The sequence below is a fragment of the Scomber scombrus genome, chromosome 5 (genome assembly GCF_963691925.1).
Source record: "Scomber scombrus chromosome 5, fScoSco1.1, whole genome shotgun sequence".
Lineage (NCBI taxonomy): Eukaryota > Metazoa > Chordata > Actinopteri > Scombriformes > Scombridae > Scomber > Scomber scombrus.
Window position 1 is genome coordinate 25,563,381 of NC_084974.1, and position 17,139 is coordinate 25,580,519.

Consider the following 17,139-nt stretch of genomic DNA (forward strand, 5'->3'; position numbering starts at 1 on the left):
AAGTAGTCTATTGTGATAATATTTATGACACAGCATAGTTCTGTAGTTTGATTTTGTTAAACCCTGAATTGTCCCTGGGTTTTGGAAACCACTGCATCAGGAGTCACAATACAGCGACTGTGTATACTTGCTGCTCTTGGCTTTGTTGTTGTAGTTGTCATTGAACACAACCTTACCTGTCCACTCAGGGGAGAAGTGTGAGGTCGACATTAACGAGTGTGAGAGCAACCCCTGTCACCATGGAGGCACCTGCATTGACCAATCAAATGGCTTCATCTGTCATTGTCCACCCGGGTGGGTGGGGCCCAGCTGTGAGATCCGTAAGTCAATCTGTCAGAAAACATCTGCTGAGCTATTAATCTCAAATCAGACACAAGGAAAGTTGTATGCATTGTGTGTGTGTGTGTGTGTGTGTGTGTGTGTGTGTGTGTGTGTGTGTGTGTGTGTGTGTGTGTGTGTGTGTGTGTTTGTCAGACCTGCAGTGGAAGCCAGCACACTCTGAGGACACTCTCACCAATATGCCCCGTCACTCCCTCTATATCATCATTGGAGCGCTGTGTGTGGCCTTCGTGCTCATGCTCATCATCCTCATCGTGGGCATCTGTCGCATCAGCCGCATCGAGTACCAGGGCTCATCACGCCACGCCTACCAGGAGTTCTACAATTGCCGCAGCATCGACAGCGAGTTCAGCAATGCCATCGCCTCCATCCGCCATGCCAGGTCAGATTTTCAACCAACTGTGTTGATTAACAACAATGTGTAGTACAGGAAAGAGTTGTAAATTACTGATAGTATTCTTTACCACTAAACACTGAACAGAGTAATTTATGCAGTTGTGTGCTGATGTTTTTTGTGTATTTGATTAGGTGACTTAATGTTTCCTTTACATTCATCTGCCATTTTTAAAGGGGGACTTTATCAATTTTACAAAGGTCTGTTTAGCTGTCATGGAGAGAACAGGAAAAGATCACCCTTTTAAAAAAGTATTCTGGCTCTCCAGGAGGTTTGTCAAGTCTTAAAAAGAAACAATGAGGCTTAATCACATATAGCCTTGAGCTGATAGAGGAGTGGGCTACAGAGGTCTGGTAAGATCACTTCTTTTTAGTGCTGCAACTCCAGATTTTCTCCATTTTCAAACTTGTAGTCCTCCCCTCCCAACTGACATTGCATTTCCATTTTAATCACTGGAGTACCCCTATAATATAAAGTTATAAAGTTCTCAGTTTTCAGCTCTTGAATTTTGTTCATATCACTTCTAACTCAGTGCAAACAATGGATAAGCTGGTTTGCAAAACTGTATCTGATGATGCAATATTGATGCACGCTTGATGTTTATGTTTCCCCATTAGATTTGGCAAGAAGTCCAGGCCTGCCATGTACGATGCGACTCCCATCGCCTATGAAGACTACAGTCCTGATGACAAGCCTTTGGTTACCCTCATCAAAACAAAGGATTTGTAAAACACAACCATCCCAGCACATCACAAGCTGTACACATATAACTGCACACACACCCACACGCACACACACATATCAGATCATGGTCACTTTTGGGGACATCACATAAACTTACATTCATTTCCTGAAGACTTAGCCTAACTGTAACCATAACCACTACTTGCCTAACACCAACCCTTACCCTCACCTTAACATAACCCTAACCTTAACCACTGACCCAAATATCAGCTTGTTACCAATTGGGGACAAGGCTTAATTAACTGGTTTTTAGTCTGAAATGTGTCCCTGAAAGTAGCCTATGACAGACCACGCACACACACATACACATATTATACAGAAAGTCAGTATAAATCTTTAAGTATTTCTTAAGAAAAAAACAAACAAACAGCAAAACAAAATTGAATGTAAAATGGAGAAAAATGAAACATAGTTGTAGTTTGAAAAGAACAAATCTGGAATTTGATACATCTATTTTCCTGTCAAAGTCCACGATAAGGCTTTATTGTAGCATAAGAGCATACTTTGCATTACTTAATTGATGGTGGGCAACACTACCAGAAACCTCTGCTGTACAATAGAGTGATGACTTTAGTCTGCACCAGACTGTCTGTCTGCAGGTGGGGCCTGCAACCCAGGAGCCCAGTTTCTAAATGTAAACTCAGCAGACAGTGCTGACAGTCCTTGCAGGTGTTGTAGAAATAGGTGCACTCCTCACAGTGCATACACTGTATCTTTTTCTATATTTAAAAAAAAATCTGCAGTAGGTTGCCTTACTTCGTGCATGGTTAGATTTAATGTTCTCTCTGCATCACTTTGAAATCCTTTGTACTTGGTTGATGGTTGTTATTTTTCATTGCAGTTGTATTTCTCTCTGTCAAGACTGTGCCAAATATTTCTTTGGGTAATTTGTGGTTGGTAGATCAAATACACACATGTATAAAAATACTACTCACACAGGAGCTGAGGGAGACTTTTTTCTTTTAAAAATACATATCGTCCTGTTTTTTACATGCAAGTTTCTCAATGGTGTATGAATAGTAAAGAAAGTGGGTTTGCTGGAGTGCTGTGACCCTACCATCCTATTCTATGTATTTCAGTGATATTTAGGATAATAGGTAGGTATATTTCTCAATGCACAGAAACATAGTTGGTTTTACTCAGTGTACCTGTTTATGCCAGTGTACAAATTCACCTCTAGTATTGACAGTGTTGAATAGTTACTCTGCTGGAATGGCCTTGAGACTGAGGATGGAAGAGAAAGAAGAGTAGATCGAGAGGGAGAGGGGGAATAAACAAAAAAGTTGATGATATTGATTGCTCCAGCATATATGTGCTTCTGTGTCCTGCCAATGGAAAACTCTCTGTCTGTGCAGCTGTGTTGTTCCTCTTAAGGTCAAGCAATGTTTTACCAATAGGCTCAAGTTTGTTTTCTCTCGTTTTAAACACAGCAACCACATGCTTACCTATTATCTATGTTGAATGATGTAAACAATAAAGATTCTAGTGAACATAATCACTGAGTTTCTTGTGTGAATTCTGGTTTTGTTTTTTATTTCCAACAGAAAGAAGTGGTAACACTCCAGAGACTTTTTGTTTTTATTCTCATTTTCAATATGGCAAAACTTACTGTTTTTTTTTTTGCATGATATTTAGGGATAGGCTTCCTTTTTAAATGGGACATATGTTTTTTTTCTTGTTTTCTGTTATTTTTATATAGTTATGATGTCAGACATCTTTGTGAAACATGGTCAGAAAGTCCTCAAATTTGAGGGGAATATATATAAAATGCTCCCTGCAAGTCAAAAGCCAGGCTTCGTGCTGCTCTAAATGCTTCCTTTGCAATATTTGTTCTATCTTAATGCCGAGCCGACGTCGCCTTGTTGTGTATTACCATAAAGGGCCATCCATTCAGTGGCCTTTGTTGCTTTATTTGCTTTTTCCACTAACATATTTTGGATCAGATTCTGGCTCCAACATGTAAGGACGTATTTGAGAAGATTGCATTTCGATTAAAGATTTTAAAAAAAAAAGTGAAATCCCGCTAATATAGTTTGTTTAATGGTTTTTTTGATGTGATATCTGGTGCTGGTGAAAGTCTGCCATGATGCAGCTTGGAGAGGGACCCTAAAGAGACAGGAGTTAAAATGGCCTGTTGCAGACAGGCTGATCTGAAGGGCTGCATAAAGGGCCAGTTTAAGATAAATGTAGATTTTTTTAAACTGTAAATTATGCAAAGATATTCTAGTACAACCCCAGACTGGAAATATAGACTACGAAATGTGCAATTTATATGTCCTCTTAAAATACTTTTTTCAGTACCAACACCAAAATGACAATTTTTGGGTTTTGTTTTGATTTAAATCTGATCACAAAATAAATGATTAAAGATTTAGATATGACCAGACATTCGCTGCCAGCTTTGGGTACTTCACTGTTTTCAATTATCTGTCTTGCATGCACATTTCAGTCTGTAACAAAAATTGAGTGGTACTGTTGATTGTTTCTTTATTTGAGTGTGTTGGGGAAGAATACAGCGCTTCTATACATTTAAATAGATGACTGTAAATAGCTGACACAGTAGCATGCTGCAATATATTTTGGGCTGAAATTTTTTTTTTTAAAACATGGGTCCTGATAAAAAACAAACAAACAAAAAACACATTCTTTACAGCATCTGTTTTCCAGCAATATCCCAAGGTCAAACCCACCAGACTGAGCCGTCAGTCGTGGGAACAACCTTTTATGGAGTGTTGATGATGTGAGCACCCTCAGTGACCTCAGGCTTTGTCCAGATGTTCTCCATGTAAACATCTCTAACTACAAAGCAGGACTGTGGAGTCACGTCGCTCAACACACCTACATGCATTATATGTGTACACAAACACGCAGACATTGCAGGAGCACCAGATGGTACTGATGGCTCTCACTTTTGCTTATGGTCAGAGTCAGAGGCTGTGTGCTTGACCTTTTCCCCCTTTATGCCCTAGAGGGTCAGGACACGAGTCCCACTACACGTTGTCTATTGCAGAGATTCTCAATCTCTTTTAAGGCCTCCATGAGATTCTGTCACTAGGCAAGAAGCAGCTGTGTGCTTTCATTATAAGGTTGAATCACTTTTTTTTTTTTTTAGAAAAAAACACAATTATTACTCAATAGTTAAAATATGTACTATATCTTTAGTTAGCAGCAATATAATTAATTAATTCAGAATTTTCCACAGAATAATGGATAGTACTCCATACTAGTGAATTTCCAGACCTCACTGTTAGAATAACAAGGTCATACCAAACCAATCTCAGATCAAAACAGTCATGCTTTTGTTACAACTTGTTTGTGTGAAGCTTAAGAAGATCAAAATGTGTGGGCATGACTGCGGCCTAGACTTTGTCCTTAGCTGCCCTTGCAAACGTTGGTAAGCATGACAATGGAACATTTAAACTAACCACGTCTTCATTGCCAGTCACCACTGAAATAATGCCATGCCATTTATGTCAGATTTTTATATGATCATTACTACTTTACCAGCATTCCTGCACTAGCTGGCTAGTCTGCTCTGGATGACTAATCATCTGTCCTTGAAGTCTTCTTTATTGTGGTTCTTAACATCATTATGAGTGCCTTTTGGTGTTCAGCTGAAAAACTAATTCATTGTTTGTGTTGATTTTACAAGACATTAATCAGAAAATTGGGTGCTTTTTGTCCAAATTTGTCAGTAAGAGACTTGGCTCCTCACTGAGCCACACAGACAAAGTTGTGATGTCACTAGAGAAGGCAGTCCTTATCTTACACAGACAAATATGACAACGTGGACATACACCAGTTCTTCAGTTTTATTACAGATAATGTGCTTTATTTTAGCAGTTTATGTCTTTGGCCATCTGATGATCTAGTATTTGCTTTGCTCTTAGCTTTGGTCTGGTCTCCACATTTTCATGGGAGAAATTTGGCTCCTCAGCTGCTAAAATGTTTCAATATTTTCACCAGCTAATTGCTGATTTGTCTGTCTAGGGTTCAGTGATAGATAGCATGCAGTGGCGGGTTTATCACATTATTGGAAACATCTGCTGGATGTGGCTTAAAATGACACTGATGAAAGCAAGTAAGACTGGTCCAAAGCATTAAAGTTGAAGGCTATAAAGTGGTATGGATCTGTAAGAAAATTATAATATGAGAACGTTTTTGGAAAATTGCACAAATTGACCATAAGCCAAGTGAAGTATTGATCATTTGTATGTAGGACTTAGTAAACCACATAAATACTGTGAAAATGTAATGTCATGAAGCCCAAATAGTTTATTCAGTAGGGTCAGGCTTACATGTCTGCCCTGTCATGAATGCATATGCACAAAAATAATTTAAAAATGTTGCCTGAGACTAAACAGCGCAAAGCTTCTATTTCCGAAAGCGCCTGAAAGCAGCATCCGGTGCCAGACCGGACACAGAGAGCAGCTATACCACCACCTGCTGGTCAGTGAGGTAACTGCAGCCAGGCGGAGCAACACATCCTTCATTACCGACCAGTCCAGATTGAAGGAGGACAAGAGAGGCGAGCCGTGAAAGCGAACAGATGTGAACCGGACTACGAAAAGAGAACAAGCTGTAGTAAAGACGGAGATCCTTTGAGTCTGCTAACATGTGGCAACCCGCGTCGGAGCGACTGCAGGTAGGACACGGCTGTATGTGAGACGCTCATTGTCGACAGGGCAGCAGTAAATAAACGGTATTAACACTGTGCAACGAGCAGCCACAGATGTTTTGTGAGCGTGGTCTTTCAGCTGAAAATTGTCAGTCGTCTTTTAAATGCTTGAAACCAGCTCTACGTGTTCAATTTCTGCTCCTTTCTTTCTGTCTTTCTTTGTACGGTTCCCCTTTGTGCTCCGTTTAAATGCTACCTATTCACGTTATGCAAGCCGGGGGTACTGTGCAACAACATTTTGTACCTCCGCTGCATTCCTGTGCTAATCCACCGCTGGAGATTTTCCTAAAATATCAAAGAGTTGTGTATACCAACACAGGCGTATTTCATCCAAATCTCTACCTTTAACACAACCAACCTACTGAGTGCAACTGCAGGCCGCCCTCCCCCTGTTGTCACTATTTTTCCCCCCTTCATGTTACCACGTCAGGATGCTTAATCTCTTATTTTCCCTCCTCATTCCTGTGTGAATTTGCTGGAAAAAGCAGGCTCCGGCCAGTAACCTGCCGTCTGCGACCTGTTTAGAAATGGAAAAAAAGGCAACCCATCGTTAATGACACGTAGTTTGATATCCAGGGGCAAAGCCGCGCACCGAGCCTGGCTTCACGTCTCCTGCAGACCGTAATGCTCTCCAGATGTCGGCCTGTGGACTGCCTGCCAAGTCAACTTGCACAATCCCCTCTTCTGCCCGGGCGTCAAGAAGATGGAATCGCGAATTATAAAAAAAACAAAAAAAAACGAGAGTTCCGGGTGTTTGTCCCTGCAGGCAGACGTTGAGTTTTTAGCTTCAGTTCAATTATAAATCTGAGCTGTAAATTGAGCGATTATGGCCACCAGTGGTACTTGTGTGTCGCCTAGCAACCGCGTTCCAGAACAGTGGATGACGTTCTGTTATCGATTAGGGTCCTTAGAACATGTTTTGGATAAACTGTGACTGTTTCGGTCACCAAGTTAAATGTATGTCATATGTAGCAATACTGGTTCATTTAGTGCATGACAAGTGAATCATGCGTTCAAAGGAATCATAAAAACAGTCACATGGTGCAGTTTTAAACCTACATTTGTATATAAGTTGAAATCATTCGAGGCAAAGCTGATATGTCTGAAAGTATAACTCATTTAGGTTCATATGCTTGTTGTTGGTTATTTCATTAGATGTCGAAGCCTTTAATATTTTTGACCAATAATAACTCATCCAGTTTCCAATTCCTTCAAAGTTGGAAAAAAGTGTCCTTGCCCAATAATTTCTGAAATGAAAGTTGGCATTTTTACTACCATTTTCAGTCCACCACTTCCACACTTGTAGTTGTCCTAACAGACTGATGGATATGTGCAGCACAAGACCACCTGAGTCATGTACTATAGTGTATTCTGCCTTTTGGGGCTACCAGGTGTCAAATACCCTGTCAGTCTCAAAGTCATTGTCATTTGATGTGTAGCCATACTATAGTTAACATAACAGTCTGTTATGGTTGTTGTGTTATGGGTTGTTCCCTTATTGTCATGCATACTGTGTGATTAATCAAATGATTTTATAACTGGTCTATCTGGGTAACTTTTAGACTTGTCTTAGATGTAGACTTGGCTTGGGCTTGGCATAGAGTTCAAAAGACATGATGGGCATTGACCAGGAAGGTATAGGCTAAGGAAAGACACTGTCAACATGTCAGTGTCAAGTTGCATTATGGGAGATGCAGGATCCAGTTTTTTTTGGAGCATGACCACTAGAAGGAACTGAAAGTCCGAATATTCCGACCTCTGTTGCAATAATGCCTGTTTTAATCTTTCTCCTAAATTAAGGAGGGGCAGTACTTACATGTTGGAAAGATAGGTTTGTGTCTTTTAGTCACCACCCACTTAGTCCTAGCTTTCTTTCTGGATATCAGCTGTGGTGGCCCACATTTCAGGATTCAGGAACAAGCGATGAATGGCCTTGGATCATCAAAATCTGCTCAGGTTGCTCTCCTCTCAGGGTAAACAGCAGAATACCTAAATTGTGCATGTACCACACAGAAAGCCCAAGTGACTCACATGGATGTTGAATCAGGAATCGTTGGGTTTTTCTGGAGCCAAAGCTATCAGGTGGCTGATCGAGAATGTGCTTGTGCTTTATCATCTTGTTTGTGTTTGGTTGTTTTCATTCACTGTGTTGTCCGTCCATATTATTCTCACTTGCGCTGTCCTATGTTCCTATGTTGCCATAGCAACACCTAATGTCTTGCTGCATTTATGTTTCACACTCAGTCAGGGAGAGAAGGGGAAGAAGAGATAGATAGAGGTTGGCGGGGGGGGGGGGGGGGGGGGGGGGTTACGCAGCTTTTACAGTATGTTGAGGATCAGGAGTGTTTTGGTGTTACTGCTGCTTGTCTGCCTCTGCCTCTCTGTTTTCTATCCCTCTGTCCGTTTGTCCTCACTGTTTCTCTTTCCCTCCCACCTCTCGCTGACCACATCCCTCAAACTGTTTCGGGGGCCCTTCCTCCCAGGCACAGGCTATGTTAGTTCAACGACAGATTGCACAATATGCAGTGGTCTTGGCATGGATGCACACATAAATGCAAGTTGGCACGCAGGATAAATGTACGCACACAACACAAAAACATGCTTCCTTTTTAATCCCCCTGTGGCTACCAAACATGTTTTTTTCCTTTGTCAGCGGCTCTTTCTTTAGCCGTGGTTTCCACTTTTGACGCTTTAATGTGTGTGACACTGAGAAATAGGGCTGAGCAGATGAAAAGATGTGGACCTGACGGTGCAGAAATGGCAGACTGAGGTTAGATACGGTCAGAACTGTCTGTGCATCTTTGCTTGCTACTGTTGCCATCCCCACCTGTATGTAGCTGTTTGCAAGTCTATCTGTCTGTCTGAGGTTGCTTTGTGGTGAAAGCTATGTTTTTGAGACTGTGGCAAAAGGAATCCATGAGCAGACTGACACAAAATTCCCATGGTTGCCTTGACTGGTTGCTTTTTTTTTTTCAACCAGCAGACATTTGCCCCTTCCGAACATTTGGCTCTTGGCTTGCTGGCATGGCTCTTATCTGTTTGCGGTACGGCTGTCACGTTTTATTCGATATATCTTGCCCCATCTGTAAATTAAGCAAATGATATGTTTTGTTTTCGAAAATGGAAGACACGCAGAACAGTTGCCTTGAGCGGAACAGTGTCTGGAAATATTTTGGGTTCTACACCGTGAATGGTACGGTCTGTGTGTGTAAAATAATGTCAATTCGTCTGAAGCACTAATGTAGTGGTTTCTGGATCTTCATAAATTTGATAGGCTATTTCTCCATATTAATTTATGAATGACCATCTGCAGTGCTTCTACAGGGCGTTCCTGTTAATACAGTCATATTTATTGAAATGTGGTGATTATTGTATATATTGAGCCCCGAAAATTACGCCAGAGAGCAGGAGGACGCTATAATAAAACAGTTATGTTTAGTATGTAAAGCTGGTGATAGTCTGGGCAGTGATGTTGTTCTGTCCAGTAAAAACATGAAGCTTCACTTTCCATTCAGACAAAGATATGGAAGCTCAAATGAATGAATGATACACAGTATTCGTTCAAAGGTTTACTTTAACAGAGTTCAATCTGACATGTGTTCATTTGTTAATTATTTGTTCCTTCTTTCTGTTATGTCCAGATCCCCATTTTCCTTGATTATACCTGAGGGTAGAATTATTCTTCTCTGTGGATCTTTAGACAGAAGGGTGTTAAGTGCTTTCATAGTTGTCAGAAGCTCTCAGAGGACCTGACGTGCCAGTCTCCAAATTCTCAACAACACATTGTGTGGACTAAGAGTCATGCAAGCTGATTGATTGATCCAAGTCCCAGCAGGAGGAAAAGCAAGGTGGCTTTGTTTAAATAGACAAGTTTGGGAAAAATCTGGTCTTTCAATGGAAGCTATAGTCCAGGTTTACACATCAGTCATGGAAACTTTGCTTAATTTCTCCATCACAGTTTGGTTTGGTAGACGAATGCTGAAAAAATTGTTAAAATTGTATCTAATGGACTGTTTGAACATTGCCCTCTGTGGGGATGTATAGAGTCTGTTAAAGTTTGAGAGGTTAAAAGAAGTACAGTACTTTTAAATACTACTACTTCAGCCATGAGAACACGAGCCTTTATGAGACACAAATCTAGAGCTGCAACAATTAGTCAATTCGATGGTAACTATTCAATTAATCACCAACTGTTTTGATAATTGATTAATGATTTTGAATTTTTTGAAGGAAAAAAATGTCCAAATCCTCAGGTTTCAGTTTCTAATTGTGAATATTTTCTGCTTTCTTTAGTCCTCTGTGATACTAAACTTTGATTTTTGGGTTGTGGACAAAATAAGACATAAGATAATTTGATGATGTCACGTTAGGCTATAGATCAACATTTTCACCATTTTCTGTCATTTTATGGACCAAACAACTAATCGATTAATTGAGAAAATAATATGTGGCATGAATGAACCAAAGACTGAAGCCACAGTGCAATTTCAAAATCTTGACAGTAACTTGGAGACCAGTTAACAGTCATTTAGTCCTGCCTAAGACTGCTGAATGAACCAATGAAGATCTTACAATTCTCAATGAAATAAAATTTAACAGTGTTTTTGGACTTTTGCATTTTCTACCAGACAGAAGGTAAATAATGGAAAATGGACCTTGATGTCGAGAGTGCTTTTTTTCATTAACAGGTCTTGCCCGGGTGCCCTGCGTCTGCATAGACTATTTAAGATGTTGCGGTGGGTTCATTGTTTACGTCAAAGAGTTGTTGATGTTTTTACTGCCTGCCAGAGATTGCCACCCCCGGGCTATGAAGTTTGGTTGCTTTAATATGCAGTTCCTTCCTGCTGAACAAACCCACCAATCACAGCTTTCAATCATTGACTTGCTCCCTCCTGTGAGCCTAGCTCTCCAATCACGGTTGAGAAAAACAGGTTTTCCTCTCTTTAGGGGCTGAACGCAGACCTCCCACAGTATTCTCTGGGTTAAGCCCATTCAGACATATTTCTTCTTGTAAACTGCCCCTGGATCAGAGGAGGAGGCTGTAAACACATACTGTAGAGCAGCTTAGAAAGTTACACTGCCCAGTCCTCTTAGGAAACAGACTGGAGGTGGTGCATCCCACTTTCGGGTTTAGGAAGTAACTGTCTGGCGCCCCTTGCCGAGTAGTCCACCTCCTCCCGCTCTGCTGTACCTGTGAACATCAGTGTATTCTCTCTGGAAGGTTAAAACAGGAGGGTTGGGTAAAGATCCAGAACAGATGACCTTATAACAAACAGTGACGTCCTACTGTCTTGCACCAGACAGACCTACAACATCTGGTAAAACTCAACGTGCTCTTTCATCTTCAGGCCCTCTACATATGGGTCTGGGTTGGTGTATGCAGATGTATCTGAGACAGCCTAATGTTGTTGACAAACTGTTTTGGTCTTGAGGTCTGTGCTAAAGCTTGAAACCATACCCTACATCACAGACCAGATTTAAGGAAGAACCAGTAGCCATTTCAGGGCCATTTGCATCCAAAGGGTGTATTTTCTTAGATTATCATGCATTTTAGACACGGAGCATCTATCCTTTTTGCCCATGTCGGTTTCTTCATATTATTTCCAGCTGTTATTGTCAGGATCACATCCCTATAAACCCTATTTTGTGTCTCTCAGTGGGTGTGGCATAGGCCGGTTGTTGCCCTGTTATGCAGGACCTTACCATGAGATTGACCTGAGAACCTCTTTCCTGTAAGAATGCTCCCTCAGGGGGCCAAAAGTTTAATTTACCATCTGTGACCTGTTAAGCTCATCACCGCAGGAGGCAAACTGCATAAGACACTCTCCAACGACTGTCTGCTTGACTTCTCATGGACGTGATTGTTCAAGTATTCTCCCAGATTAACATATTTTTACATGGGCAATTTCCAATTATTTAATAGTGGGGGCTCTTTGAAAAATTAGCACATGTACTTGTGTTGATGACACTTGATTTCTAACAGTAATCAGAGACGTACTTACAGAGCAGTAATTCAGAATTTGCTGCCATGAGGGAGTCTGATTAGAGCTAAAATCCAGTTTTGACCTTGGTCACCCGCCCAAACTTAAATATCAGTAGTTCCCTTAGGAAAAAAGTTAACCTATGCCAAATACTCTGGGATAAAGTTCATTGTCAGTACTGTTTTGGGCCTGGGGCATGGAGATTCATAAAATTTAAAAAACTGAATTCCTGTAAAAGTCACACTGTAATATTTTTGGCACTGTTAGGTCTAGTTCCTTTTTTATGTAACTTCTTTTCTCTATAAATACACATTAATCACATGGATACAGGCAGCAATGAGTCACTGTTGATGCTTTTAGTGTTACAGTTATGCTGCTAAATATGTAGAACATTAATGTTATGACAGTCAATGTCCTAACCGGTTACGTCCAAATAGTTTGCTTAAATTAACAGCAAGTCTAAATGTATAAAGAGTGGAAGTTATAAAACTTAAAGTGTCTCTCCAATGTCTTTGTCTTTCTTGTTCCTACAGTGTGATGTTTGAGCTTCACTGTTCAGAATAATGTATATGCAGAGTTTGACACTAGAAATGTATTTTCACATTTATCTGCTTAAATGGGAAAGTTTCTCTGAACTCACCTCAAATCTCAGTTAAAGGTGTGTACCATACGAGCAGGATTTGTGACATCAGAGTTCTGAGCCAATCGTGGTCCAGTATGCAACTTCAAGTGTGATTTGGAAATTTGAAGCCTCCAATCTACAAACACTAAGAATGGAGTCAACAGTTAAGTTGGAAAATCTTTTGTCCAGCAGTTACACTTTTGAAATTTAAAAATATTTGTATAATCATAGATTCTGGATTTTTCAATGAGAGAGATGGAGGGGATGTCATTTTAAGCCAAAAATCATAAATTACCATTTATGAATGGTAATTTAAAGAACGAGTGATGTTACAGTATATGAAGTCATGTAGTCATTTAATCAGACCTTTTTTTAAACTTCTGTGCACAATATATTTCTTTAAGTCTCATTAATAGTGTGAACTGATGGAAATTGCTTGCTAGGAATGAATGCACACTGCTAACAGGTTTTGTTAGCCTCCTCAGAATGTTAAGCACATCTTGGCTGTACCACTTTATATTAATGAATAAACGTTTCCCCTTCAAAACTGGAAATATAAGCAGCTATAAAACTATCTGTGTCACATCATATGTATTGTTTTTAAATGGTCCCTGAGAATCCATCAAATCCAGTTTTTGAGGAGATGTCATGTGCTTCGTTGATTCAGATATAACATGCAGATCAAGATTACACAGTAAATGTGGGGGACCTTTCAGAAGCACGTCACAGTTAACCTATAAAATTCATCTGAGTATGTTGGTGAATGTATATTTAGTATGTACTTGACTGTTTAAGTATCACTTTTTTTGTAATCCTGACAGAGGGCCATTATTTGGACATTTTAGGTTTTCTTGAGACAGCAACCATTGCCTCGCATGTAGACCGAAAGCTTAGACCAGCTCAAAACCAACCACACTGGTCTGATGGTGGAGACAGAAAACTCCCCAGGTCCAAGTAAAAGTCAAAAATAGAAACAATCAACAGCAGTGACTTGATGAGGAGACTTTTGGGGTTTGAGATGTATAAAAACAGTTAAACGTAGTGAAAATATTATGAATAGAATTCCAGCGTTACTCCATAAATGGCCCTCTGCTCAGGCCTTTTGCTCCTGGTGGGGGGTGGAGGACTTAGGGAGCCTACTACACACCCCAAGCAACCCCTCCTTTCTCCGTACCGGGCCAACCGCAGGAATGCGAGCCGCTGTCAGGAAGCTGTAAAGTGCTGACGCAGAGGTCAGCAAGCGTTTACACACATGTGGCTTTACTTTCACAACTCCATCTTGCTTTTTTTCCATAATTCCTTCATCTGCTCCTTGTTTTTTTTTCTTGCCTTATCTTCCTCCTTTCTGACAGGCCCCCTCCCTTTCTTTATTATTCTTCTGTCAACATGAAGGTCCACTATAATGAGTCTGCCTGTGGCCCCAATGGTTCTGTTCCTGCACCAGCAAGATGAAGTTGGTGTGCTGTGGGGCATTATCATAGGATTAGGAACTGAATTAGCCTGTAAATATATTTTTTTTACCCATGTAATATGTTATTTTAAATGTTATTTAACAAATCGTAAGAACACAATTGCAAACAGGACCCCAAAAACCCATATAGACACAAAGATGATTAGGATACAGTTGGAAAACGATGTTAGAATTTTGGACCATTCATTGTATTAATAGTACTATCATCACAGTATTAATATTAAGATATTTTAGCCAATTGATAAGTAATTGTTGACCCATCAGTGTGACTGAACCTGTCACAGGCACTGATGAGGCAAGCTACAATGCACTTTGGATGGTAGAAAATACACAAGAATACTGTGGACACCAAACCTACACCAGATCTACTTCTTGAAGTTGATTGAGGAGGTTCTTCTTGGCTTTCACCAACAAACCAACAGAGCAGATTGATGCTAGCCTGAATTGGCAGGATTGACTGCTTTCATGGCCTGAAAATGTTGACCATCTGTTGTATAAAAAATAGACATTTTGTGCAGGTCCAACACGGAAACCAGTATTTTAAATGCCAAAGAGAAAGGGAGGAAAGTGAATGCGTCCACATTTAATCCACATTAAATTTTTTTTTTTTTATTGTTAGAGTTGAAATTCTATGTGCCCTCCTCAACTGTGACCCCTCACTCGCCTTGAATTGTGGTAGCAATTGGTACTTGTGGTAGCAAGTGTAGCATAAGTAAGTATAAAAAAGCGTAACGTGGGCAGGCCTGCTCTTTTTCCATTATGATCGTTATGTAGTTACTACCAAAACATTTAGTTAGTTAAGTAAGTTAGTTGAAAAAAAAGTGACTCAGTACTTTTCATCAACTGATTTTTTTGGCCACTTGGGGGCAACAGAACCAAGTTGTGAACACCTCCTGACATATCACCTTTAAAGCTAGTGTATTGTACTTGTTAGCAAAGAGTCACTTATTTGCACATCCAGGAGCAACATTATCATTCATTTGGAGTTGTCTTTCTTTCCATTTAGTACATGTAAATGCAATATTTATTCTTTATTCTGTTTATTCTTTACTCCTGGCTGTGAAAGTGGATCCAAAATGCTATAGTTGTGGGTCAGCTATACAATGAGCTGAAATTCACTATGTAGCTCTGTAAAGCTGAGAGAAACTGCAGAGTCACCAGTAACTCTGTAGGTTCATAGCTATTATAGCAATTATTATAATATGACTATTGTAGCTGCTTTAAGTATCCTGTCAGCGCCAACGCTAAGGACAGTGATTTGTACCTTTCCCTGACAGCTTCTATCCTTTTCTAGACCTCCTACATGATCTTCTGCTTCTTTATTATTGGGGGGGGGGGGGGGGGTGTAGAGGGGGTCAGGTGGACATGAGCTCTTCACCTCCTATGCCCTGAGAGTCATTGCTAACCTTGCTAGCTAAAAGTAGCTAATGCAAAAGTCTTTCCCCAGTTTTTTAATGTTGTATGCAGCAGAAATTGAGCAAAAGTTGAGGTATGAAATAAAAAAAAAGTTAAATTCATTTCCTTGACATACAAAACCTGTTAAAACTATGTTGGTAGCTCAAGAAAGGTCATCCAGAGGAGCTGCAAAGAAACTGATAAATAACAAATTGCTGTAAAGAAGAATATCAGATTCCAAACAGCCGCCGCAGGTGCAACAGACCTCTCAAATGTTATTGCTCATGTACAAGAATTTATTTTCTTTCTGATATATTGCCAGAGCTATACAATCTTAATTAACTGAGGTTAGGCTGCAGACACACAGCCCAGCCGACATGCCATAGGTCTGCCTTTTCTTTCTCGTCCTGATTTCATTAGCTGCTCCATTTTGTCTCGACTGTTTCGAGGAAGCCCAGAAATTCCACAGTGTGCATACAACTCACGGGGCCAGATCGACCATGTGGTTCTGCTTGGTTTCAGGAAACGCTGGCCATGGACTGTACGTAGTGTGAGAGCAGGCGGCTCGCTTGTCTTGTTTTGACGAAGGCAGTGAGGGCAGAGCTCCCCTCGTCTGCTCCTCACATTCCACTTTCTGCTGTAATAGGCCTCCATCACCACCTTGCGTCCAATTTTCATCTCCAGTTGTCACCACTGCATTGTTTTCTATGGGCGTGTGTGTTAGGGGAAATATGGAGTACTTAAACCTTGAGTAACGTACATGGTATCTTTCTTTTTATATGTGTCACATGGATGTTTATAACATAACATCCTGATGTCCTTGATAGTAGCATTTAATAACCTTGGAGCACCGTAACAGTTTTATTGAGCAGAAAGCAGATTTTTTCTCTACCTTCACATTTCATACTGTTGTGATATTTGTGACTGGAGGCTAGAGACATATCTTATTCTGTATGACACACAAAAATACGAAGAAAAAAACCCCCCACTGAAATGCTGATGTTATCGGGGTTGCATCTTTTGTTTGGCCTCCAGCAGTGTTGACTTGGAAATGACAAAAGTTGAACTACTGGCTTACGATTGTCTGGTACAGATTGAAAGTTTGGGTAAAGCACAGTCTAAATATTCTCTGTTTTCTCCATCAGCACTTTCAGAGCATGCTGAAGACCAAGCTAAATGTGCTGACGCTGAGGAAGGAGCCATTGCCCACGGTGATCTTTCATGAGCCCGAGGCCATTGAGCTGTGCTCCACCACACCGCTCACAAAGAACAGGACCCATGCTGGATACAAGGTAAAATCACATGAACCTAATAATCCTTAAATCCAGTCCGGTCCCTGAATAGTAAATCTATAATAGCATTAATAGACCCATAATCCAACTGTTTTTCCTTTTTCTTTTGGACTCACACGTTTTTATATATACCCCCAACTCGCACAGTTTTAACGTCTGAGTCACATTTTATTTGATTAAATGTGTGTGTTTGTGTGTGTGTTCTGGCATGAGTGTGTTTGTT

At 40.4% G+C, this 17,139-nt stretch overlaps 2 protein-coding genes across 2 annotated transcripts in view; both read left to right on the forward strand.

Moving 5' to 3' along the window:
- The window catches only part of dner (delta/notch-like EGF repeat containing), a 67,475-nt gene extending 65,926 nt beyond the window's left edge, over positions 1-1,549 (forward strand). The window contains exons 11-13 of the mRNA XM_062419909.1: positions 189-320; positions 475-721; positions 1,351-1,549. Coding sequence (XP_062275893.1) covers positions 189-320; positions 475-721; positions 1,351-1,462 — 491 coding nt within the window. The 3' untranslated portion in view covers positions 1,463-1,549. The remainder of the gene's footprint in view (positions 1-188; positions 321-474; positions 722-1,350) is intronic.
- A 4,433-nt stretch (positions 1,550-5,982) lies between these two features.
- pid1 (phosphotyrosine interaction domain containing 1) overlaps positions 5,983-17,139 on the forward strand; it is a 31,131-nt gene continuing 19,974 nt past the window's right edge. Inside the window, exons 1-2 of the mRNA XM_062419553.1 lie at positions 5,983-6,122; positions 16,770-16,916. Coding sequence (XP_062275537.1) covers positions 6,093-6,122; positions 16,770-16,916 — 177 coding nt within the window. The 5' untranslated portion in view covers positions 5,983-6,092. The remainder of the gene's footprint in view (positions 6,123-16,769; positions 16,917-17,139) is intronic.